This window comes from Idiotropiscis lumnitzeri, chromosome 14 (genome assembly GCF_059441095.1).
Source record: "Idiotropiscis lumnitzeri isolate Australia: NSW breed Sydney's pygmy pipehorse chromosome 14, RoL_Ilum_1.0, whole genome shotgun sequence".
Taxonomy (NCBI): Eukaryota; Metazoa; Chordata; class Actinopteri; order Syngnathiformes; family Syngnathidae; genus Idiotropiscis; species Idiotropiscis lumnitzeri.
Genome location: NC_142404.1, coordinates 8,123,991 through 8,149,175, shown reverse-complemented (window position 1 = coordinate 8,149,175; position 25,185 = coordinate 8,123,991). Strand labels below are relative to the sequence as shown.

Genomic DNA, 25,185 nt, shown 5'->3' with positions numbered 1-25,185 from the left:
CAAAAAAATGCCATTTTATAGGCGAAAAACATACCCAACGTTTCTGCAAAAATTGGGAGTTTTCAAAGGCAGAGAATGTTGCAATCAAGTCAAGAGTTCGTTTAATGTTAATGCACGCAAAATACACTCCAACAGAGTTTGTGTTTCTTTTTTCCTTGTTGAGAAGGAATTTTGAACAGAATTTTATTTGCGACAAGAAAAAAATGCCCAGGCGAATGTCTGCAGAACGTCTGATGACCATTTGGCTAACATTGGCGCCTATGAACGCGACCTGACAAACTGTGCGTGTACGTGAGCGCAACATTCGGACTGACCAATGTTTTCGGTTTGGGAATACTGTATACATACTGCTTTAGTACTCAAATGTTTTCATTGTCATATTTTTCTAACATAAGCATTCCATGATTTCAACACCAGCACACAACGTTCATTTTTTTACAACTGTCATTGAAAGTGAAAAACGAATTATTTTTGTTGAAATATCGCAATCCTATTAATTTTTCTGTGAAACAACACAACGCAACCCTTTTTTTTAAAAAAATAAATAAATAAAACTGTAAAATTTCAGTTATGAACCTCATAAAAAGCACTTTGTCCTGTTTTGCCCAATTTTCTTTTCAGTCTGGCTTTGTGTTGTAGTGAAGAATGAGGTCAAAATAAATGACAATCTTAAATTAAGTCCTATCAGAAAAACCTAAATGTTGCACAAACCACATTTGGAAATTGTTAACAATTCTGGACACACTTTTTGTTTGACTGGTGAATTTGTGTACAAGTTAAATAAAGAGCATCATAGTTATCAAAAATAACTTGCAAATTATAGTAAAACAGTCTATAAAAAATCTCTAAGGTGAACAAAACAAAATGTACATTTCATTTAAGAAGTAGCTGGCCATCAGCTACGCCATCACTTTGGTCGAGCCAGCGAGGGTGCATGATTCAGAAGAGTTCGAGTTCAGGCTGAAATGGTTCACTCAGTATGAGCGATGCTTATTCCTGGGTGGGCCGTGTCCTTGTTGCATGACCATCACTTTTAGCTCATCTGTTGTCTGTACAGCCGCAGCACCAGCTCGCGAATTTCATCTCGCTTCCTGCGCACCAGTCGCCGTGGAAACCAGCGCCGTAGGTGGAGAGGCAGATCAAAATGCACCACGGGGTCCTGGAAGCACAAGCAAAATAATAGATCAGCTATCCCGTCCATCCACCCACCCATCTTGGGGCTGTCACAAATGATTCTTTTTACTCGATTACCCTATTGATTATGCTTATCGATTACTTGAGTCAGAGAACTGCTTTCTCAGATATCATTGTTGTTCATTTTTACATTTTGGAAATCAGTAAAGTGGACTTGGTTTTAAAATAAAATGCAATGAAAAAAACTATTTTGTTTCTCTAGTTACCTTTAATTTGTACATGTTTATTTACAGGAAAGCCATTGTTACAGTATCATTATTTCGTATCGAAATATAGTATCAAAATGGCATTTATCGCATCACGTTATATCATTCAAAAAAAGCAATAGTTGTGTTGAATCATTAGACCGTATATCGATACGTATCAAATCAGTCAAAAAAACGCATCCTCGGACCCCTAGATGATAAGGTATAAAAATGAAGGTGTTTAGTACCTTGAGGAAACTCTCCACATACTGCAGTAAGTAGAGACCACAGTCGCTGCTGTTGTCCTGAAGAGGAACCTGACAGTGGGAACTTGTCATTTGGTCGGGACCAAAGTCGCGTGTCGAGCCACGTCGTGCTTCCCATTCCGACTGGAGGTACCTGACAGGACGAAACAGTCGCGGCGTGAGTGCCTTCCGAAAACACAGGCACCCAACTACAAAGGCGGCTTACTCACTCTCGCAACACTTTAAAGATGCGTTCGTGAAGAGACAATTTGAGGGAATCCATGATGAGAATGCAAGGCCTAAAGAAATAAAAAATAAGGAGTCTGTTCAATTGCAGTAGGAAGTGTTCAAATGGCATAAGATGGCCATTTTGTGTCCACTCACCTCTTTGAAACAAGCTTTCTATGGCAGGTTTTCTCTGTGCAGTTCTATTAGGGAAGCCAAAAAAAATATTTAGGGTGAGACAAGTTCAAGTGACGTCCGCTGTAATAGACGCTTGTGCCACTATATGAGGAAGCATGGTCAAAATAAATAAATGATTGATTTTGACTCACCACTCGACTAGAAGAGGGTTTACTTGCCTCTTTTCCTACAACACATTAAATTAACTTGTTGATTTGCATTTATTCGGTTGAAATGGTTGAAACACTTCATGTAACAGACCAGATGCCGTGTCTACACTGTCGCTGTGGTTCAACTTCAGTGGCGCCGCAGTCGCATCATTTGAGTTTTCTGAGCCTTCAGGTTCCTCTTGCTCGGGTGACTCATCCGTCCCGCCGTGGTTACTTTCTGTCCAGGGCTCCAATCTGGACTCCTCCAGACCAGGAAAGCAGATGACCACCAGATACCAGTGAGCCCTATTAAAAAATAAAACAAAATTAAAAAAATCATGAATATTACCAAGTTTATTAGTATTCCAAAACAACATTCTCTTCCGCCTTGTTGTGTCGAAAATTGGAATTTTTTAAAAACTTTTTTTTCTCGTGATTAATTCAAATGTTATCTTTGCAAAATTATTTTTTCCTCAAAATATGGTGATTTTATTCTTGTAATATTTATAAAGAATTCTCAAAATGTTACTACATTATAAAAATAAAAAACGTCATCACATTATCAGTGATCTTTTATATATAATTTTATTCCGGTAGTTTGTGAATTAATTCATGCAACGTTTCTCCACTACTTTGTGCATGCATGTTAACTTACTCCTGATTGACGGGAACAAATAGGAAGTCCTTTTTGAAGATGTCCACGTGGCGCGTCCACGTCTTCACTCTCTGGTGTCGCTTCTGCCTCTGACAGCTAAATGTAGAAAAAAAAAAGAAAAGATAAACAGTAGTCCTGACAAATCCTTTTTCTTGTTGGGGTAAAAAGACTCACGATTCAGTGGCATTGCCTTCTCTGGCATTGTCTCTGCGAGTGAGCTGCTTGTAAAAGAAGCTGCTGAAAATGTGCGAGCGCTCGGCAACGTCCTGCAGCGAGTTCTGGAGGAGGTATCTGAGACGACACACGTTAACGCCAAGTGAGCAAAGCACACCAACTGAAGGCCATGGTTTATAGTCGTCGTTACACTCACTTGAGGTAAAAGTCGATGATGACGTCATTGAGGTACTGGCCGCTGTCAAGACACTGCAAGTCTTCCATTGTCACTGTGATTCCCCCTTTGAGGGGCGGTGGAGGAAACTGGATCAACCTAAACACAAGGTGAAGAAATTAAACTCGCTGGTTCCTTTATCTCAGACAGGTTGTTTATCTGACACGTTTTAGCTGAAGTCTTTTGCTTTCTTCAGAGTGTCACAGGATGGTGTGCGACTCATCATTATCAGCTGATTTACAATAGATTTATAATAAACATGACAGGTATTTAGTACAACAGAAAATATTCCTTCACATTATTTCATCCTCATTTAGACATTCCTAAGATTTACCGGCGAGCCAGACCCTGATGTTTGTATTTCACCCAAGTGGAGTCAGGTTGACACATGGTCACTGTGTATGCTCCTGTAGTTCTACGCCGACACAATGTGTAGAGCGGGGTGCCTGCCATTATGTCCTCCTGCAACACAACAGGAATACATTATTTTTCAATGCAAATTTCTTTACTAGTCCACAGGAGAATTGTTGACACTACTGGACTAGTGGCCAGTAGCACTCCACACTTTAATTCATTTTTTTGTGACTTGACAGGTGTTGCTTTTTTTGCTGAGTAATTTATGTTTGAGAATATTAGCATCAATGAACTGAGCAAGCAACTGCTGATTGTAATTGGATGTAGTGTATCAGTCATATTATTTCAAGCAATGATGGTTACGACTGTCGCTATTTTCCATGAGAGGAAAAAAATTGCCTGCCCATTTGGAGAAAGGTGCGCATATCTTTAAACGTGTCAAGAAAAATACCAACATACGCCCAAGAACAAACGTGCTGGTGTATTGTACCTCTTCATTCTCCTGATCTTCATCTAGGCTGTGTCGCGTTCCAAGATCCACCTCTGCATCCTGCTCTTGTGTGGGCGTTGTCGTATACTCAAGCTCAAGGAAAGTCTGCAGCATGGAGTGTTCCGTCTCCAGTGTCGTCTCCGTCAGTGTATCTACGTCCAAATCGGAGCATGAACTGCGTCGGTCCAGTTCGGATGTAGGGTCAGCCGTGTCCATGCCGAGCATCTGCAGTAAGAGGGGGTCTCGGCCGCTCAATTTTATCAGCGCCAAGCTTTCGTCCAAAGAAAGACCTGGACTTATGAAGTTCTTTAGCTCAAGCATATCTGCATAGCTTTCATCATTTGACAGACTGCTGAGACAGTCCAATTCCAGGAGAGAGTGCAACAGAGCCCCCTCCATGCCCTGCAGAGGGTCCTTGAGAGTCAGCACAAGGAAGGGGCTTGGGTTTCCTATGGGAACAAGAACCATCACAAACACTGAGTTGTTCTAGACAGCCAGGAATTGTTTTAATACTTTCCGATGTATTACCAGTGCTGGGTGGTACACCGTGGAGGGTATAAAGGCGGAGAAGATCCCTCTGCAAAGTCACTGCGGCACTTTGTGTCACACAAAACAAAAGCATAGTACAAGGCTGAGCAGTGGATGCCCAGCAGAGCCCTCTGGATTCCAGTTCCTCCGGCTCCCAAACGCTGTACCTCCGCAGCTCCGTACATTCCAAGGTCAACGTCACATCGAGATGGTGGCTTGAGTCTGAGGATGACATCAAAGCAGAGTCGTCTTAGCAGAACTGCCTTATATTGTTGAACGATACCCTTAATTAACCCGCCCCTCCCAAGAACTTGTAAACAATGAATTATTAAAAATTATTTTAACAGAGAACAGACATCACTGCAGTTTTAGCAATACTGTATTATTCCAAATATTGGGGCAAAGATTGTTTTTTTTTCATACAAATACACTTTTGTAGGTAATTTCTATTTCTTTTTAAGATATATTTCAATTATATGTATTACACCATTTATTTTGTGTGTATTTTTTTCAAAAATATTAAAACTGCATTACCTAAAAAGCATATTACAGTACAGTATTAGCCTAATAACTCTACAAACGTGTAAGTCATGATATACAGTATTCTAATCACAAGTGGTATGAAGGGACAACATTACCTTTCAATGGTATGACAAATTTTTGGTTGACTACCTGACGAAGGGAAAAAAAATCATTATATTACATTCCGGTCATTTCCTTAAAAAAGTGATGATAAAGTGTGTGCGTGTGTGTGTGTATCATTTACCATAAGGTGTCCATTTGCATCCCCTTGGTAACCTCCACAGAACACGGAGGTGAAGGCCACACCAAGGAATGAGGGGTCGATTTTGGGGGCGGGTGAACCTAACCCTGACTCGCCTACCACCACATGCATCACCTGCATAGAAAATGTAAACATGCCTAATTAGTTACATACACAGGACAGTACAAATATTTCATATCGCAATCACATGGCCTATGAGTGCCCAGCAGGGCAATTTCAAAAGCATGGCCAAAATCAATTGTAATTTTTTTCACACCGCAAACCCAATGTACGGGCCATTAGGCATTACATTACACATTCAATACCCTGTTGAGTTCAAAATACAGTAACGTATTTCTAATCTGTTATATGCACTGTTACGAAAGCTCCCCCTGCTGGACACCTCTAAAATAAAAACATACAAAACATACAGTATATTTCTGGCCTTTTCAGTTAAAAAGGTACCACTCTTGTTCAAGATTTTACCTTCATAGATTTCACAACAACAATGGATGACAAATGAATTGAAATTTATGTCAAGCAGAGGTATAGACCTCAATTTATTGAGGTTGTGTGGCATTTAAAATGTTTTACACTTTATTTCTCAGCGATTTGTAGATCTAGTCAGCACTTGTGCAGCAGTATTCGGGACCAGAAATATTTTGAGCAACTGTATTTTATGTCAAATCTCTCTTTTGTGGTCTTCAGTGGAGGCATCAGCACAGTTAGGGGAATAAAAGCAGGAGACTGAGGCACTCAAACGTAGTTCTGGGGGAAAAAAAGGCCTTTTATATCATGAGCAGGCGATTAGAAAAATAAATACAGAAAAAAAATTAAAAAAAATCGACCATGCGTTTCGGCCTAGCCATTTCAAAATAAAGGCTTTTTCTTCAGAACTACCTGAGTCGCCCTGTTTTTTTATTTCATGACTTGTGCTCACACAAGTGACCTTTCCATACTTGAATGGACTACACAGTGACATATTGAGCCCACCTCCACTTTTTGCAAGTCAGGGCCATCAGGTTGTTTGGACACAATTTCCGGTGTCGAATGCTGCTCACAATGCCCGGTTCCTCCATCTCCTCCCGAGAACAGCGTACGAACACATCTGACTCGACGTTGAATAACATCGCCGCTCTCTTCATCGTCACTGGACAGCACAACTGAAAACAGAGATCGAAAAGTTGATAAACCTCAAATTAAAATAAATGAATAAATAAATAAGAAAAAAGTTCAGAGCCCCTAGGGTGATGCGGAAGAAAAAAAAAAAAACCTTTGCATTCCCTCGCAATGATAGCATTTCCTTGCAGCGCAGTTTTTGCGAGGAAATGCACCTTTGGGGCTCGGGACTGAATACTCATGTCCTAAATTGTTATTAAACAAATAAAATCTACAAATGTCCATATTTTCTCAGGTCAAATTCAAAACTGAGTGAATGTCTGAATCTTGAGGTCAATTATAAAAATAGTTATCTCAATCGAGGGTCAGTGTTCGCAGGCCCAGTATTTCACGTTTTTTCTGTTGTTAAGTGATATTCATTTTGTATTTTTATAGCAGCTTCATATCAATGTCGTCACAGTTATATTGTGTTAAATGTGAAATATGCTTGTATCGTTTTCAAAATGTGTTGTCAGAACAGTTGTCGTGCGTGCACCCTGAAATGGTCGTGAAATTTTATAGTTTCCTGTTAAAATAAATGAAGCATGGTGGGAAGAAATTCACCACAGCTGGCATTTTAGTTATTATAAAGTTGTCAGAGGCCAAACCAAATTTGTGGAAACATTGTGTAATATTAGCAATGTCCCGTCAAATGCTTTCTCTGCTTGTAGACTGTCTGCCGCGGAAAGAAGCATCATTCATGCTGTGGGTACTCACTCGGCTCACTCGATTCTGGGGCAGAATCGTCCCGTGCGGCCAACCGACTGCAACCGGGAGCTCCGATGACGTCCGTCAACTCTGAATTGGGATTGCCGACTGCTAGGTCAACGGCCCTCAGAGCGAACGGGACTATGATGCGCTCCGAGCTGTCCGCATCACAGTCTTCTCCGAGTTCGACCAGACTAACCGGGACCAGTTCTGCATCTTGTCCACCTTCCCCAGTAAGGCGAAGCACGCTTTCTCGTTGGCGTTTCGGGTTGCTTTTCCCGTTGCACCTGGACAGTCTGCCTGTACATCTTTTCCTCTTCTGTTCACAGATAACAAGGAAAACCGTTGAGTGTCTTAATATTACCATCACTTGGCAATGATTAATTTATGTCAATTTTGCACACAGTTTTCTTGACACAAAAGAAACAAATTGCACTACTTGTTTGCAACCAACAGGGGCACTTTTCATTATTTTTCAAGTATCATATTTGCACTGTAAAAGGTCTTTTCACACTGCACTTGCTTTTCTTGGTGTTTGTGGCAAAGCAACATCAAAGGGTGACAGTGCTCAGGTGCAAGCTTGCCCATATTTGGAAGCGCTTGCGTAGCCACCAACCAGGAATTAACAGGGAGGCTTTTCCCACTGGATGATCTGTTATTAGCACTCTGACATCACACCAGCTTCTCTCCTATTGCATGCGCCTTCGGATGTCAAAAACGCTCACTGTGCTTTGTGCCGCTAAGTGACACAGCGTTCCGTCTTAGCACCCTCACAGCACAAACAAAATGAATGGGTTCGTCGATGGAGCACTGCAAGTGCAGCGCGAAAAGGCCTTAATAGGTCAAGCGTCTCAATTCGTTGCAGGGTGCTCCATCCACTTGAAAAACACCTCTCCTTGAATAATACGCTCACCTTTCCACCCTCAGGAGGGAAAAATGTAGTAAGTGTAATCATATCATATGATATCATATCATATCCAAGAGCAGATATATTCAGTATTTGTGACCCTCAAAGTGTTACGGCCCTTCGCAAGATCAGACAAGCTTGTGCATTCTCAGAGTTGTGTTCATAGTAACTAAGCCAATTTTTATACGGTACAAACATACAAGCCAGCTGTCACTACGCAAACAAATGTTGCAGCTGACCAAACCATTTATTGTGTCTGCGAGTCTTGCAGTTAACAGGGGGCCGGCGGCCGCACGGCAGGTTCCTCGTACTGAAAAAGGTTTTCCTTCATCATGTGTTTTGGTCAGCACAAGCAGAGAGGGACTTCTACAGATCTACCGATCAATAGAATTTCACTTCCATAATTTGACCAAATTTTCCGTATTATTTACTTGCACCGTGCAGCCATTGAATACAGTCTATACATGACAAATATTGTTTCAAAACAATATAAAACCCTACTTATAATTCCGCGCGTACCAATGCCGTCCAACTGAATGAGAGCGAAGACAGCTTTCAATATGTCACCACTTTCCTTTACTGTGATTACCGCCCACGTCCTATTTCTGTAGCAACATGTGTCTTCCTTGACTGCCACTATTAAAAAAAATCTATACAAGGCAACACATCGTATGTGAATCCTCAAAATGTGATCCAAACTGGGACAATTCACACTTCTGGAAGTCCGCACATTGTGAATGGCTAACTTGTATTTTTTTCCAGTCCAAGTTGGGCCTGAGCACTAGAGCTTCGTTATGCCACAAGCCACAACACACACATGGTCAAATTGATAACGAACACCATACATGTTGATGGAGTTAATACGCATGTGCTTGAGTTAGATAAGGCCCATTTGGCACATCTAACTAGAGTGCAGGGCTGGGGGAGAACTTGTCGACCAAGCCGACTTAAAAAAATTGGGGATGGATAATCCATTGTGCACTCAATCATGACCTTTTTCACAGTCTTTTAGCACCCTCTTTTGGTGGAAAGTTGACACTGGATTGAGTTTTTTTTTTTTTTAGGGGCATGTCTAGTAATTTCGCCAGAGTAATTATCTGTCTGTGTTTGACAGTTTTGACGCAGGATGCCCTTCTTGGTGCATCCCACTCATTTCGACATAGGCAGTGGCTTTGAATTAGGGTCTAATAAGTGAATCAGATAACAGATAGATGGATATACCTATTTGGATGTTAGTCTCATGACTGGAATTAGAGCCATCCTGTATCTTTTATTGTATTTAATTGTATTGCACTGTATTTTTTTTTAAGTCCTCGCATCTATCACTTGACCCAGTGAGAAAGAGAGCACGACGCCATTCCTTATTGTACAGTTTGTAATATGAAAATATAGTTTACATTTGACTGCTAATAGTGTGGATCTACAGAGTCTTGGTGGGCGACCAAGCGAGTATAAAGAACAGAATGAACCATTTCGGACCGATTCAAAATGTTTCCGGATCTGCAGAATAAGGCTCCACGGCTGTGTCACAATCTTCCTGGCATTCATTAAATTGTCCAACTGAGAATACGCAGTAGTTAGTTATTATATAGTGAGCATTAAAGTTCTCCCAGAATGTTTCACATGCACACATACAAACACTTCTGTTGTAACATAAAATGATTTAGCATTAAAGCACGGTTGTAGATGTGAATTTTATCGCTATTTTTTTTAATTGACAATTTTATAAATGTTAGTGGTTGTATATATTATATTTTCTTATGCTTCATTTCCACTAAACCCATAGTAATATCATTATCGAGATTTGCTGGCAAGAATGTCGACATGTGAAATACTGTTCATGTCGCTCAGCCCACATTTAAAGTGTCTCTGTTTAACCTTAAATAAAGTCCAGCTAGTTTTGTTTTGCTTTTTAGCAGAAACCTCAAAGATTTGTGCCAACACTGACTGCTATTACAAACGTTTAATGATAGTCTCTACATTGACTAGGTATTGTTTTTGTGTTTTATTGCACCATGCCATCAAGCATTTGGGAGATTTCATGTTAATTTCGCAGAATCATGCAGCAGGGCATATGTACGAAACAGCAAGTACATGCCAGAAATGCCTGCTGCGCCTTCAATGTTGCTGTTGGCCTCTTGGAAGCTTGCCTGACGATTTTTTTTTTTTGTCTTTTCATCAATTTTAGAGGGACAACCAGTTCTTGGTAATGCCACGCTTTTGTAATATTGTCTCCACTTGATGAGGAATGTCTTCACTTTGTTCCATGGAATATTTAACACCTTGGAAATTCTTTTGCACTCTCTCCTGACTGATACCTCTGAACAATGAGATTCTTCTGATGCTGTGGAAGTTTTCTGCGGACCGTGGCGTTTAGGTTTTTGTAGGCCCACAATTAAATGACTGAGACAGATCAGAGCTGGCTGGATATGTGTTGGTTTTAGCGCAGTCAGTTTCAAAAGTGATTCGAAGGGAATGGATGGTGACTGTTTTGGATCATATTCACTGCAGGACTTGCAGGTATTCATTTGTAATAACATTTACAAAGAAACAGGTGAACTGGCAAAATCAGCTGTACTGCTGGTTATCATGGACGAGCGCTAAAAGCTAGCATGCTAGCTCTACGCCTGCAACTTTTAAAGACCAAGAGTGAAGTAATTTCAGGAAATGCTAAATGAAATTAAAGTCAAGTATTTAGATATCATACAAGAAATAAAGCTCTATTATGAAGTTGATTGGTTTCTCTACCACAAAGGCTTTTAAGATTTCTGTGGGAAACTGTGGGGTCAAATGATTGGAAATGCTGTCAAAGGCGCACTATCCATAATGGGTACCATCATTATGTTGGAATGTTTGGCGGCCACTCACCGGACAATGTTTCTTTTGAGTCCCAATGTCCTTGATGGTAGTTGGGGAAAACTCATCAGCGTCTCCGGCATCCTCTGCCGGCTTCCAGCTCACTGACAAGCCGCAGTCTACAGACATAACACCACAACTACTGACAACTTGACTGCCGCAAAGAACACTGCGTTGTCAAGAAAGTAGAAAAGGAAAAATGTGCTACGTCATTGCAGATGTTTTTTGCCCAGGAAAAATAAGGTTTTGGAGCATCGTTAAACCTGCCCTGAATTTGTGATGGACGTTTGCTACCAGCTCATCCAAGTGTTATTTGAAAACAAATTAAGAATGATGCAATGAGGCGGTCATAATGTTTTTGGGACTGCTGTTGCTTTGAGGATTTATTTCAGTGAGCTGAATCACTCTTCATGTTTTGATAGCACTGTACCTAAACCAGTGAGCCTCGATTGGTGGGTCAGCCGTACAATTTGTGAGTGAACAGATTGTGGGTGGTTCACGGTGCAGCCATAAAGTATTCGCAGCACTTCACGTTTCCCACATTTTGTTACGTTACAGCCTCATCCCAAAATCCAATAAATGTTTTTTTTCATTTATGCAAGGTGACCCCTTCTTTCGGCGTGTTGAGACACCAAGCCTCAATGCATCTGTAAGGCATATTTTGTTAAATGTCCAAATTTCATACAAAAATACATAGACAAAGCAAGCTGGTGAACAAAAGTAAAATGCTGCCATCACCCCATCACAGACGGAGCAGGCCGATGTGTCTATCAAGCAGTTCCCGTTCACAACAAGAATTTTTCAGGGAGTGAATTTTAGTGCTGATGAGATCTTTACAGACAGACATACATATTACATGCGTGACAAGTGTTCAGCCCAAATCAAGATTCCTTTTTAAATACTTTCTGACAATATAAATATTGTGGATGTTTTCCCCCTCAATATCTGGCTCAGCACAAAATCACTCATCTATTGAGAATAGTGTTTTGTAATACCTACCGACAACTCTGTAATCCTCCCCATTTGAACTGACAAGGACCGTCTGCTCCACATCTTTGTTTTCTTCTCCATTGTCAATGTGATGTAACCTCTCCCTGAAGCTCGAACTGCAAAGACATAAAAGTGATTAGAATTGCCCATATTGGGAATTTGGGAGTTTAAAGTAAACCATAAATGTGCTTCAAACTATAATAGCAAAACACTGACAGCATTTGAAATGCTGACAAAATCTCGCACTATTGCCGTCCACTTAGCAATACCGTCTTACCGTGAGGCATGCAATTATACCACAGCATAAATGCAATCCCTTTGCAAAGCAAAATTCATTTCAAACCAAACTATGGTGCAACTCTCAAATCTTTGCAGTCCAGGGTTCAAAATAGACAAAAAACAAACGCAAATATGTAATACATACTTAATATATTACTACAAGTACCTTTGACCTTAAAAGCGCCTTGTCCTGGCTGACCTAACTGATTGATTGCCGGTTTTGAGGGCATGTGCTTACTCTATCGCTGGTTGTACTATTATTTTCACTCAAGACACCTATTAATAGACCTGCTAATTTGTTGCTCGGCGCTTTAACGCAGTTGCAGACAGAATTGTATCTGTGCCGTACACCAAAACACTTTTCCTGTGTTCAGCAACACAATATTAGCTTAACGATTACCATTAGCTTCTTGCGCTCTGTCAGTGTTTTAGTGACAATGATGGTTATTAGAAGTGTATTTTATTAGCAGCCATAGAGGTGAGAATTTGTGTAAAGGATTGCTCCTAGTTTGCGAGCAACAGCTTAGAGCCGATTGGTTTGCCTTTTACTGTCACAAGCAGAATGCCGCTTCTGATTGGTAAACTTGGTGGGAGAGGAGGGAGACACCGTGTGTGTGAGATTAGAGTTGATATGACAGGTTTTGCGTCATTCGGAGCTCTGTTAAAAAATAAATAAATAAATAACTTCGACAATCGTGTGATTGCATTGACTGGAATCATAATTTTGATTAAAAAAAAAAACGGTGAATGGTTCACCAGTTGCAGTGACAACACAAAGTGACGGTGGTAGGAAATTTTAGCAATGATCCACTGAACTGTTGTTACAAATTCACTGGTTTTCATTCCATGTTTGGTGCTAGTTTGGTTTCAGCTTTAATTTGAGTTTCAGTGTTATGATTTTGTACTTTAAAAACTACAAATGTGTTATCATTGGCCAGTCACTTATCCGGACTTCAGGATCATATTTACTCGATTAAAATGTCATGCTACCTTTGTGGGGATGGATGGGTGTGCTGGTGGACACATTTTGGCATTGCACTCTTGTTCGTGCCATTGCTGGGTGCCTTCTGGCCACGACTTCTGACGGATTCTTTCTTGTTTGGACGTCTCTCGCTCTGCGTTGGTGCTTTTTTGTCACAGGTGGGACCCAGTTGCTTGTCCAAAAAAGACTTGCCGATCTCCGTCTTAAACACATCGGTTAGGACCAGGCAAAGCCTCTTTCTGCGGGACAAATGGGGGGTATTAATCACAGACATTTTTTTTTATCTTGCAGTTCAGGCAGTCGCTGAAATACCATTGCAGAAGTCAAAAGAGGATTCTAAGGGAAGAGGGGAAGGCCAACAGTTGACATAGATAAATCATTTGGCTGCACCTGATAAGTTTGGTTAAAAGCAAGTTAATAAGACTGACAAAGTGCTGCTTGAGTGCTGACTAGAACAATATAAGACCAAATGATTGTTTTTATACGATTTTTAAATTATAACATTTAGAATTGAATAATCAGTTTCCTCTTAGAAAATGTGACTACCACAGTTTCAGCTTGACTAAAAAAAAAATTAATTATGTCCTATTACTAAAGTGAAAATAAACCTAAGATATATTTGACTGTTTTTGTCCTTGTATTATGTTTCCTCGTTTGCAAAGGATAATGAGATCGTAACATCTTTAATACGGGACTTGGAATAAGGTTCCATCATAACTGAAATGTCAAAATGAGAGGATAAGTTCTTCCAATAAAAGTGAAAATGATTTATGTTGGCCTGTCAGTGAGCCGTCAGGCAATGTTTTGCTTAATTTCTGGCCATGTATCCACAACTGTTACAATGACAAATTTGCTCAACTAATGAGGTTTATATCACACAATTGGTATAGCCCAAGTTGTATAAGTATATACTTTATATAAGTATAAGAAATAATGAATGCTAAAAACATTCAATTCTTTGCTTTTCCAGTGGAATGAGTTGCAAAGAAAAATGTCTGATAGTTGTTGACTTACCTGGCCATCCCCCATTTGACCATTGCGGCATGATTGTGATCAAATGCCTTGGATCCCTTTTTGAGCTTTAAATCCGATTTTTGGAGTTTACGGGCGGGAATTGCAGCCCAGGACACCTATTCACAAAAAAAAAACAAAAAAAAAAGAAAACTCAATGGGCTTTCTGGAATGAACAAGATTTGTCATCACACAACCATAGGCCATTTGCTCCTATATAATAAGCCTGGTCGCTGTCTTTCTAACATTCCATACTCTGATGAGTAACTTAACATGGGGATTCTGAGAGGCTATCCATCTGAAATTGACAGGATTTTTCTGTTACCATGATTGCATGTACAGGTGGTGTACTGATATAGTGTAAAAGTTTGGCTGACGAAATTCGTGTTTGGCTTGCAGTGTGGTCGATTTGTGGTACAGTATTGCATGCTTCAAAATGCACATGCTTCGAACTTAGGTCATTGCATTGTATTAGTTCACCACGAGATGGCATTAAATTCTATACACTGTCCCTTCGCTCTTCCGCTTAGCCAAGGTCGGGTGTCGGGAGCAGCAGCTTGAGCAGGGAAGCCCAGACTTCCCTCTCCCCAGCCACATCGTGCAGCTCCTCGTGGGGTATCCCCAGGCTGTCCAAAGCAAGCTGGGAGACATCGTCTCTCCAGCATGTCCTGGGTCGTCCTTGGGGCCTCCTCCCAGTGGAACATGCCCGGAACACTTCACCAGGGAGGCGTCTGGAAGGCATCCTAACCAGATGCGCGAGTAGCTCATCTGGCTCCTCTCAATGCGGAGGAGCAGCGGCTCGAGTCTGAGTCCCTCTCGGATGACTGAGCTTTGCACCTTATCTTTAAGGGAGAGCCCAGACACCCTGCGGAGGAAACTCATTTTGGCTGCTCGTATCTGGGATCGTATTCTTTCAGTCACGACCCACGGATCGTGACCATAGGTGAGAGTAGAAATGTAGATCGACTAGTAAATTGAAAGCTTCATATTCCGGCTAGGCGCCCACTAAACCACGACAGACCGATACAGATTCCGCATCACTGCAGACTCTGCACTGATTCGCCTGTCGGTCTCCTGCACCATTGTCCCCTCACTCATGAACAAGACCCCAAGATACTTGAACTCCTCCACCCCACCCTTTTCCAACTGAGGACCATACTTGGCCAATAAAGATGAATTTAAAATCTAGTGACAACCAGCCCAGATAAAGGTAAATAAAAAAGCTAGATAAAAAAAACGGACTTCAAAAACGAAATGTGCTCTGCAGAATAGGACAGACCAAACTTCAGGGAAAAGGCTGATGATGTCCACAGCTAAGTCCCACTTACCGGCTTATTCCTGTCATCTGTAAACTGGGTGTCCATCATGACTGCCACGTGAGTAAGGCACAGCAGCAACACTAGGATACACAACACAACATATCAGAGATGACAAGGTTGAAGCGAAAATTGACCCAGGAGCAATTTGGGCTGCCAAGCGCAACTTTTGGGAAACCATGCAGCAAATTTCTTAAGGCAACACTAATTTATTTCCTAACTGGTCGTATTACAAAGAAAGAAAGAACGCATTATTGCCACACACGAAAAGACACAAGCATGAAAACACACTGCCGGATTTTTACTTATTTTTTATTAAAAACAAGAAATGTTTTGAAAAGACTGACCTCGCGCGGACTTGACTGCATCTTGAGCGGCTCATGAGATGTCTTTGAAGTCATCGCGTTACACCAATACAAATACGTGTATCGCTTTAATATTTGTTTAGTTTTACCAAGCAATTAAAACTGAGGCTATTTTAATGTGTTCATTCGGGTTTGCGCAAACGTGACATTGTTTTTGTCTTTGCGCCTCGGCAGCGACTCTCAAAGAAAAATAAAAACCGCAGTTAGCCACTCTAACACATAAGGCTAACAGTTCCGCTAGCTCAGTCAAACAAAGATGCACAGGAACGGACACAACGAAATCTTACCATGTTCCACAGTTTGGCTTTCGCTTTACGTGAAGATATTGGAAACGTGCAAATAGCTTTATGAGAGCGAGCACTTCACTCCAAAGGCAACGAGCAAAAATGATATATGGACGTTAGTAACAACGAACTGGACGGCGATTCAAGAGTAGGACGCACACACATAAACGGTTCTCCAACGGAACATGTCCACATCCGGGTCACACCGGAAGCTACGCCATGAATAAAAAAACCGTTTTCTTTAAACTGTAGTTGTTATCTTAAAGGGGATGTCAAGTCACAAAAGTGTGGGCACTCCTGCTGAACATCATGAAATGACACAGTGGCTTAGTTTCACACATTTATTGATATCATCATTGCAAAACACATCAGACCTGCTCAGCCTCTTTGGAGCGGTTTGTGAGTTGAGTCTTCACATACTGCAGTAGACATTATCAACAATTTAGAACAGGATGCTTGAACAAGAGAACAGCGTGGTCATTACAGAATATTCACTTAAGAATATGACATATTAGCATTATATTGATGTTAGCAGCATCTGTCGCTATCATCCATCCATACATTATCTGTACTGCTTCTCCTCACAAGGGTCACGGTACACACCCTGAACTGGTTGCCAGGGCACACATAGACAACAACCATCCGCGCTTAGACTCATACCTAGCGACAATTTAGAGTGTCCAATCAACCTGCCATGCAGGTTTTTGAAAGGTGGGAGGAAACCACAGTACCCGGAGGAAACCCACGCAAGGCACAGGGAGAAGATGCAAATTCCACACAGGAAGGCCAGAGCCGGAGTTGAACACACAACCTCTGCACTGTGAGCCATTGTGCTAACCAGTCGTCCACCGTGCTGCCCTGTTTTTATCATACAAATAAAAACTAATTCATATATAGGTTATTCATGAATGACCAGTGTCGCGTTTTAGCATCAAGATCCATATTTCTGCACGGTCAAAGTCTTCTCGGAGGTCGGTTCCCCACTGATGATGTCACCGTTTTCAGACTTCATTGCAGCTTCTGGTGGCTCTCGAAGCGCTCGTGCGGCTCTCTTTTCAGCTGAATAGAACAGTAGAAAATAGAAACTCAAACAATGCATGGAAACACTTCCATTTTGTGTCTGATGGACATGTTTCGCAGCAAACGTTTACATTTACCAAGAGCACTACATGGCGTCACAATGGGCTCTTCCAGTTGCTCTCTCCTAGCAATGGCCGCCCTGATCTTCCTGACCACGTAGATGCTCGCTGTAATGCAAAACACTATTATCAGTCGTAATAGTATTATATTTCACATATAAAGTACCCGTGTTCTCGTTACACCAGACCTGACCTTCAAGTCAAATGTTTTAGTTTCTGATTAGGTAAGAATTGTGTCATAACTTCATAGTTAACACTGAAATTAGTCATTAGCAACGTTGATGGAAAACATAAAACAAGTTCTACAATTTTATCATAGTATGTACAATACTAATTAAACTGCCAAACACGTCTTGAGCGTTAAAAATTATACTTTAAAACTATTAAACTATAAACGGTAATGGTCAAGCCGTAGATTGGTTTGTACATAAAACAACTTCAAACAACAACTTCGTAAAATGTTAGGCTAAGCTAATGACACTTATGATCAAAACAACTCAAATGTACCTTTTATAATCAGTCAGACCATATTTGCAGCTTGCGTTATTCGCTGAGTTTTCCGCTTTTACGCTCTTCACAAAGCGTATACAAACAACACTCCCGGAAGCGTTGCAGAAATTTACAACCAATTAATTACGCCGAAAGACGATAAAGGCGGGACTTTAAGTGCCCAGTTCCGCTCTAACTGGCTCAGAGTGGACGCAACGTGATTACGTATTCAATCCGGAAAGAGTCCATAAATGGCGAGCTAGCGCGTCTAACTCGTCATTTATAGCGTCTTGACGAAAGCTAACGCTTGTCCGCGAATGAAGCTTGATAAAAGCGAATTGTTTTATGCTGCGAGCTTGTTTACTTCCGTTAAACCGTTTTCATATCAGTCATCTATAAACTATATAAGGTTGACTTTCGTTACGACTGACCGTCAAACATTCATCCAAACTTCCATGATTTCTAAATTACGGCGTGGTTTGATTTTGTTCATCAGCTAGGATATGACAAAAGGTGGGCAGCTCCCACCACAATAAGCGTTTTCATTCGTTCGATATTCATGGTCTGGAAGTTCATTTTCAGACAAATATCAACTATAAATGTGACATTGCTGCTATTACAGTAGATTAGTGGTGGGGGAAACAATTCAGCCACCGTATGAAGAGAAGTGTCATAAACTCACTCAAAGCAGACCTGTGCCAATATAAAACGCACTGACATCCCATAAATATTGAGAGAAATGCTGTCAATAGTTAAAACACTAAATTAAACAGTTTCAGATGGACGATTGTGTGATCAATAATTTATTCATTATTTTTCAAGTGTGCACTTCACTTTCTTATTCTTGCACAATGCATACAACTAATGGTCAAGTTATTTGAAGCAAAAACCACATTTCCAAACAAACTTTTCACATCGACTACAGTAGGTTTGTCATAGAGTTGCATTTGTATTTTCAATATATACACACATTTAACTTAAAACATTTTCACGACAAATTCAGGCATTCATTCAAAACATCACCATACATTACAAAAACTTTGTGAGACGCTTTACTAATAAGGAATGATGTGTTGTAATGTTGATATTCGCTTCCAACTACCACAGCAGCGTTGTAAACCAATTGCTGACTCACTGTTTACTTAAATGTCACAAGCACAAAGCACAAAACAAGACTAGCGGGTTCCAAGGGGATGCTGGATGGATGGATGGAGTCATTGAGGTTCAGGTTTTTAGTCCATCCTGATCTTCTGGTTCGTCATCCTGTAGATGATGCTGTCGTAGCCTGGGTCCATGTTCCACAGGTTGTAACCGACAGCAATTACTGCAAGTGCCAGCGCAATCATCAGCCACAGTATGATGTTGAAGACCACGGCGTAGTTGAAGTTGTACTTGTAAGCCAAGTTGTAAGGGCTGCCTGGGTTGCTCTGCAAAAAAAATATTTCCTTTTTAATCAATGTTTTCGGCATGTTTGCGCTTAATGGCAGAGAACTACAGCCCACGTCCTCAAAAAGCAGCCTACACTCCGTAGGTACTATTGGGGGCATTCTGATGAGGGTTGTAGCTTGCTGATTCTGAGGAACATGGACGAGCTGCACATTTTCAAATTTGAGAGCTGCTCATTAATGATTATTTTAATACACAATCTGTCAATATTTTTTTTAATGGATGAATTTGATTTAAAAAAAAAACAAGGTATATATATATATATTTTTTATTTTTTATTTTATTTATTTATTTATTTTTTTTTTTACAGCTTTTAGCTATTTCCAATTTCAAGCTATCCGTCACCAAAAACACAACACCTACAAATTGGTGTTTTCCTCCATTTACCCATCTCTGAATATTCCTGCTCTCTAAGTACCAGCTCTGCCCAATCCAAGAAAACGACATATACATATATATACACATATATATACATATACATATATAAACATACATACATATATATATATATATAAATATATATATATATACATATATAAACATACATACATATATATATATAAATATATATATATATATATATATATATATATATATATACATACACATACATACACATGTATATATACATACACATACATACATACACATACATACATACACACATATATATATGTATATATATATATATATATATATATATATATATTTATTTTTTACCAACTACAAAGATCAATGATTTTAAGTCTAAAAATGAAATTGTATGAATAAAGGCCTCTCCCACAATAAAGGCCTGATACATAACAGATGCCTGGCACTCTCTGTCGAGTAGGTAAAGGTGTTTTGCACACGATAAGGACTTACAATCTGTTTTGATTCCAAAATGGAGCGGGATTTCCTGGTGAGAGGAGCCTCAAAGTTTTTCACGGTCACGACTTCCACCACAGCACTGTTTCCATAGAGACCGTACACATCCTCTCCAAACTAGAAAATGAAAAAAAAAAAAAGTTGGGGATCCCAAAGCAATGATTGGGAAGTCTCCTCCACCTCCCCCTCTTTACCTTCTGCAAGACAGAGGAGAGAATGGCAATGGCATCGCGGTACTGAGGAGAGTCCAGTCCGTATACGCGGCTCAGTTCCTCCAGGCCCGACAGCTCCAGGGAGTAAAGGTCTGGAGAGTGGTCCTTGGCCAGATGCTTGTGCCTCTGCAACTGTAACATAAAGACGCATCGTGAAGACAGAGGAACGTTTGGAGGAGATAAAAATGATTGTAGAATTATGAATTGCATTTGCAATACAATTGCGATTTGATAAAACAATTTTTTAGGGGGAAATTACAAAAGTCTGCGATTTGTCGGGTCATTACTGTATTGAAAAGCAGAGGGGTGGGGGTGGATGGAATGTTTCAGGGAGGTTTCCGCCTCACGAGACAATGAGGCCAAGACTATGACATGCTTAATCTTTTTCACTTTGTAAGGTTTATGAAAATGAATAAAAAAAAGTTGCATCATTAGCCTTTACCTTATATATGTGTAAACATTTGTTTTTATAATAATAATAGTAATGTGTTTTTGGGTTGGTTTTTTTTTTAGATAATTTTAACAGAAACCCCCCAAAAAATAAATAGCAATTGCATTATTCTTTCAAAATCATTCAGCCCTAGAAAAACAAGTGCAGAAGTGACAACTCACCAGAGCTGTGATATCATGCAGGACTTGGAGCTCAGAGAGGAACAGCAAATCAGCCTGCGTACACGACAGGAGCGCGGTTAGACAAGATGCTCGGTGCGTGTTGTAGTAGAACAGCGGTGCTAATGGCAAGTGACCTCTGCGTTCCTGCTGAGGGAGTTGAGGGGCAGGGTGGCCAGCACGGAGCCATCTTGGGACAGGCGGCCTCGGATCTGCTGCAAGGTAACCGGCAGATCCTCAAACACGGCGTTGGCTTTGCCCAGCATGTACAGCCTCTAACGGAAGACACAAAAGGACACACAATGAGCAGCCTGGCACGTCACAACTACATCAGTGATTCTCAAACCTTTTATACCAAGTAACACCACCAAAATATTATTGGCTTTCCAAGCACCTCTACTGTGACCAACATTAAATATAGTAGTCGTGTAGTAGGTCTAAGTGTTCGTCCAATTCAAAACATTTTTTTAAATTCTTAAAAACTAAAATTAAAGTCTCCATAAAGCAGCCGTCTTCAACTTTGTACCTCTTCACTTGGTGCGAGCTGCAGCACGACAGGTGTGTCCTCAGCGAACAGGGAGTGCACCGTCTCTGCGACACTATCCAGAGTGAAGGGCACCGGCTGGGAAGGAACAAGGAAAACCTCACTATAACTTGCCAGAGATCAATTTTGTTTTGTAATCCAGGTGCAGGATGACTCACATTCTCCAATGGATATGAGGCTACACTCTGAGGCAAGGCGAGGCCATCGGCTCCTCGGACCACTACCAGAACATTAGCGCGCGGACGTTGGAACAGAGGACCAGCCTGCAGGCCGGGCCAAGACAGATCCTGAATGGATTCAAGACACACTGTAACCAAAAGGCTCATTTGACAATGCCTATGGAAAATACAGTACAACCTTCAAGTGCTTTAGTCTCATGGCGTTTGGAAATGATGACCAGCGGTCAACGAAGGAGTCATGTTCCCATTAAGCCATGTTTAGTAGTGTTAGTATTGTTTGGTTGGCCTATTTTATTCCCACTGATTTAATGAGACTATCAGCCGGAGTATTTATTGACCAGCATTTCACAATTCATTGGCATCTGATTTCGTTTTAATTTCTATGCTTACGCTTGTAGCAGTATGGTCACATACTGCTTTAGGAGATCTGACTCACAGCTATGAGATGCGGGGTTCTAACATCAGACAAAACAAAAACATTGCACTGTAGAGCAATTAGGTTTTAAAATGGTGGCATAGATTTGACTGTTTGAAGCACCTCTTGCACAGAGAAGCCCATGGTTAGGGCCACCAGGTCGGGAATCTTCTCCCCAGAGACAGGCCACTCTCCTTTCTGGAAGGAGACAAACTCTGGAGCCTGCAGCACTGTCAAACTGTCTCCACGGACATCTGCACGACAGAGGAGGTTGGAAGCAAGAAATATAAGAGACTAAATGACAGAAAAGATCACGTTATGAGCCCCATCTTAAAGGGCGAACAGAAAATTAACTTTTTAATTCATTGAACACAAATATTTGGAAAAAATGGAGTGTTAAATAATAAACCTAATTGACATGATAACCCTTCTACATTAAGTTTCTCCGCATGATCTTCTTGGCTGGGCAAAGATTCAGAGCTACTTTCAAGTGTCAACGAGACAAGTCTGTCTGAAACATTATCATACAGAAACACCCATATACCGAACGAGCCTAATGGTGCCTACACCAAAAGTTAAGTTGTTCCACATACAAACTGTGACGTGGATGAAGTGATGTCGTTCATGAGTGAAAATCCTTTTAATTACATTTTCTAACTTATTGTACTCATTATAATCAGAAGGGGACATTAGACTTTTTACTATCTTTATGAGCACTTTTTACATTAACATCAATAACCAGGCAGCCAGCTCTGCTCATGCAAATAGGAATTATTGTAATTAACGAAAGCTGAATTTGGCGCTGGTGCAGCAATATGGGTGATGTGTACAATGCTTCATTTGCATGAGCTTCTTAAAACGGGCTCATTTCAAGATAAGCAAGACGATGTGTAAAGTATGATATAATTCTTGATCCTTTTGTGGTATGTTTGACGAATGCATCTCAGACATATTAAGAAATGAAATATGAAGAAAATGCATAATGTGTCATTTGAATCAAAATGACGCAACATGTAATTTGTATTAAACGTTCAATAAAAAAAATAACATTTTCGGTAATCACACAAGCCAGAAACCCGTGACGGAAAGACTGCGGGGAACTTCCCCGTTCCGTGACCTGTCACATGACTCCCGATCTAAATAACTACTGCAAAGTATAATATATATAATAAACTTTTCCCAACCATGGTGTATTATTGCCAATTAAAACAACTATGAGACGCACTTAGGAAGGGTGAATTGTTCTTTTACTGAATACTAAGGTGATACACTTCTCGTAATAATGGAATATGGTATGTTCCATTTAGCCGATTAAGCGAGTAAAAACCAGCCAGATAAATATAATATATATACACACACATACAACATATAAAGATGGGAAACATCGCCGAGATGAATCACATAAATTTAAATAGAAAGTAGAATGAAATGAATGAGCACATCGATGACGCTATCGTCACGAGCACGGTTAGCCAAATGAGATCTGCTAACACATTGACGGCACGATTTAGTAACATTGCACTAAACCAAGAGCAAATCCGTTTAAAGTAAACAACTGATTGCTTCTGTCATCTTATAATTAGTACCGGTCATGCAGAGGACGAGGACGAACACGGCGGGGAACAAAGCCTGCATCCTCGGCCAGCTAGTTGGCGACATCTTTCCTTCTCTTTGCTTCCAGCAGAGATCACATGATCAAAAACGTCACATCTGACACGTGGTACCGAAAATCCAACGGCGCATGCGTACCAACAGCGTTTTTGGTTTGGGACGAATTTAAAATACGATAGGCCTAGTTGTTTATTCTATTTAGTCTAATATTTTCGATTATATCATATCGTGATATGTTATTAAACTCTGTATAATTAAGTAAATAAGCCTTCTGCAAATGAAGCATCAGTGTTCCTTGTTTCTCCCTCATGGAGGCTCATCAATGCACAAGAATTGTGAGAAATTTGGGCGTGTGAAATAATTTTCGGGTTACAGTCGAAGTATTCATGTTACTAACAGACTTGTCTTTGGCCCTCTTTTGTTTTGCACGTTAATATTATACTGTATGTCATACGTATTATGTACTTTCCAATTTCCTTGGATTGTTGTAGGAAGTTATAATTTTTAATGTAAATCTTGCAAAGATAGAGAAATAAAAGTGTTGCATAGTAATACTTATTTCCTACCTTCTTTAATAATTGTCGATAATTATTGCACGAAATCACTGATCAGTGTTTTCACGTATATTATTAATAATTACTTATTATTCAAACCGGTTCAGGGTGTACCCAGCCTACTGCCGGAAGATAGCTAGGATAGGCTCCAGCACCCCCCGCGACCCTTGTGAGGAGAAGCAGTACAGATAATGGATGGATAGTTATTATTCATAAACAATTGAAGAGAATTTGAGCAAATTTGTCAGCCAAGAAGTAGCTGTCAGTTTCAAAAAGGTTGGTGACCCCCTGATCTAGAAAATGCTGGTCTTAAGATATTTTGACGATAGCATGTCACAGACATATTAAGACACCAAGGTCACTTACTTGCTGTATTTTCTGTACAATGAAACTTAGGTGGCATAGCTCTAACACAATGTTGCTGTGTTAACTTTGTAAACAAACCGAAATACATTCGCACTAAATTATATATTGCTGCTATATTAAGTCAATTTCTACCCTGTGTGCTAAATTACGTTAAGTCTTATCTAGTTAATCCTCTAAATTGTGAAACGTAAAATTATCCTTGAAAAATGCTAATGCGAAGGTCGAGGCACGTTTCCATGTGTCATTAAAATCAATAAAAAGAAGTGAAGTAATCAAGAAAATAGAAGAAAACCAATTCCATTTGATTAAAAAGTGCATTGATAGAGGCGTTTTTGACACGATGCAACCGTGCGAATAGGGTGAGTCGTAACGAGTGTATCTGTATCGTGCAATTACCAGTTTTGACATTTGGCGGCGCTGCAGGTCTGCTCTAAATCGCTTGCTGTCGGCTGGGGTGGGTGCCAAGACAAAGTGCAGCTGGCGACAATACAAACGTATTCCTAAAGATGGCAATGTAGGATTGTGTCGTCGCGGACAATTTGGCT

General features: G+C 40.4%; 2 protein-coding genes and 1 long non-coding RNA gene across 3 annotated transcripts; all 3 read right to left on the bottom strand.

Moving 5' to 3' along the window:
• On the bottom strand, positions 1–16,401 carry senp7 (SUMO specific peptidase 7). Its single transcript, XM_088315772.1, has 22 exons — positions 16,213–16,401; positions 15,573–15,643; positions 14,248–14,363; positions 13,242–13,472; positions 11,982–12,088; positions 10,995–11,101; positions 7,229–7,538; positions 6,347–6,516; positions 5,357–5,488; positions 5,229–5,262; positions 4,591–4,812; positions 4,063–4,511; positions 3,553–3,680; positions 3,201–3,317; positions 3,005–3,121; positions 2,831–2,926; positions 2,288–2,481; positions 2,179–2,213; positions 2,009–2,052; positions 1,855–1,923; positions 1,628–1,778; positions 1–1,159 (listed from the first exon to the last, which is right to left on the bottom strand). Exons 2-22 carry the CDS (start codon positions 15,609–15,611, stop codon positions 1,034–1,036), a joined length of 2,994 nt encoding a protein of 997 aa, XP_088171898.1. The 5' UTR covers positions 15,612–15,643; positions 16,213–16,401; the 3' UTR covers positions 1–1,033.
• A 135-nt stretch (positions 16,402–16,536) lies between these two features.
• LOC148323297 (uncharacterized) lies at positions 16,537–17,971 on the bottom strand. The gene is made up of 3 exons (XR_015846526.1): positions 17,856–17,971; positions 17,367–17,456; positions 16,537–17,268 (listed from the first exon to the last, which is right to left on the bottom strand). It is a non-coding gene; the product is annotated as an uncharacterized LOC148323297 (long non-coding RNA).
• Positions 17,972–18,624: 653 nt separating this feature from the next.
• On the bottom strand, positions 18,625–23,844 carry atp6ap2 (ATPase H+ transporting accessory protein 2). Its single transcript, XM_088314237.1, has 9 exons — positions 23,696–23,844; positions 22,233–22,363; positions 21,674–21,802; positions 21,498–21,593; positions 21,109–21,246; positions 20,975–21,028; positions 20,345–20,494; positions 20,148–20,267; positions 18,625–19,264 (listed from the first exon to the last, which is right to left on the bottom strand). The coding sequence occupies exons 1-9, from the start codon at positions 23,766–23,768 to the stop codon at positions 19,070–19,072; spliced, it is 1,086 nt and encodes a 361-aa protein (XP_088170363.1). The 5' UTR covers positions 23,769–23,844; the 3' UTR covers positions 18,625–19,069.
• Between the last annotated feature and the right edge of the window lie 1,341 nt (positions 23,845–25,185).

Bases quoted from the DNA above. Each gene is read 5' to 3' on its own strand.
- senp7 (XM_088315772.1), bottom strand. From the start codon at position 15,611: ATGATGGACACCCAGTTTACAGATGACAGGAATAAGCCG. The intron at 11,102-11,981 runs GTAGGTATTACA...TTATGTCTGTAG, and splicing joins GGAGGATTACAGAGTTGTCG to ACTGCGGCTTGTCAGTGAGC. The intron at 3,681-4,062 runs GTACAATACACC...GTTGTGTTGCAG, and splicing joins AAGATCAGGAGAATGAAGAG to GAGGACATAATGGCAGGCAC.
- atp6ap2 (XM_088314237.1), bottom strand. From the start codon at position 23,768: ATGTCGCCAACTAGCTGGCCGAGGATGCAGGCTTTGTTCCCCGCCGTG. The intron at 22,364-23,695 runs GTACTAATTATA...TCTGTCGTGCAG, and splicing joins CCTCGTCCTCTGCATGACCG to ATGTCCGTGGAGACAGTTTG. The intron at 20,495-20,974 runs GTGAGTTGTCAC...TTTATGTTACAG, and splicing joins TGCATGATATCACAGCTCTG to TTGCAGAGGCACAAGCATCT.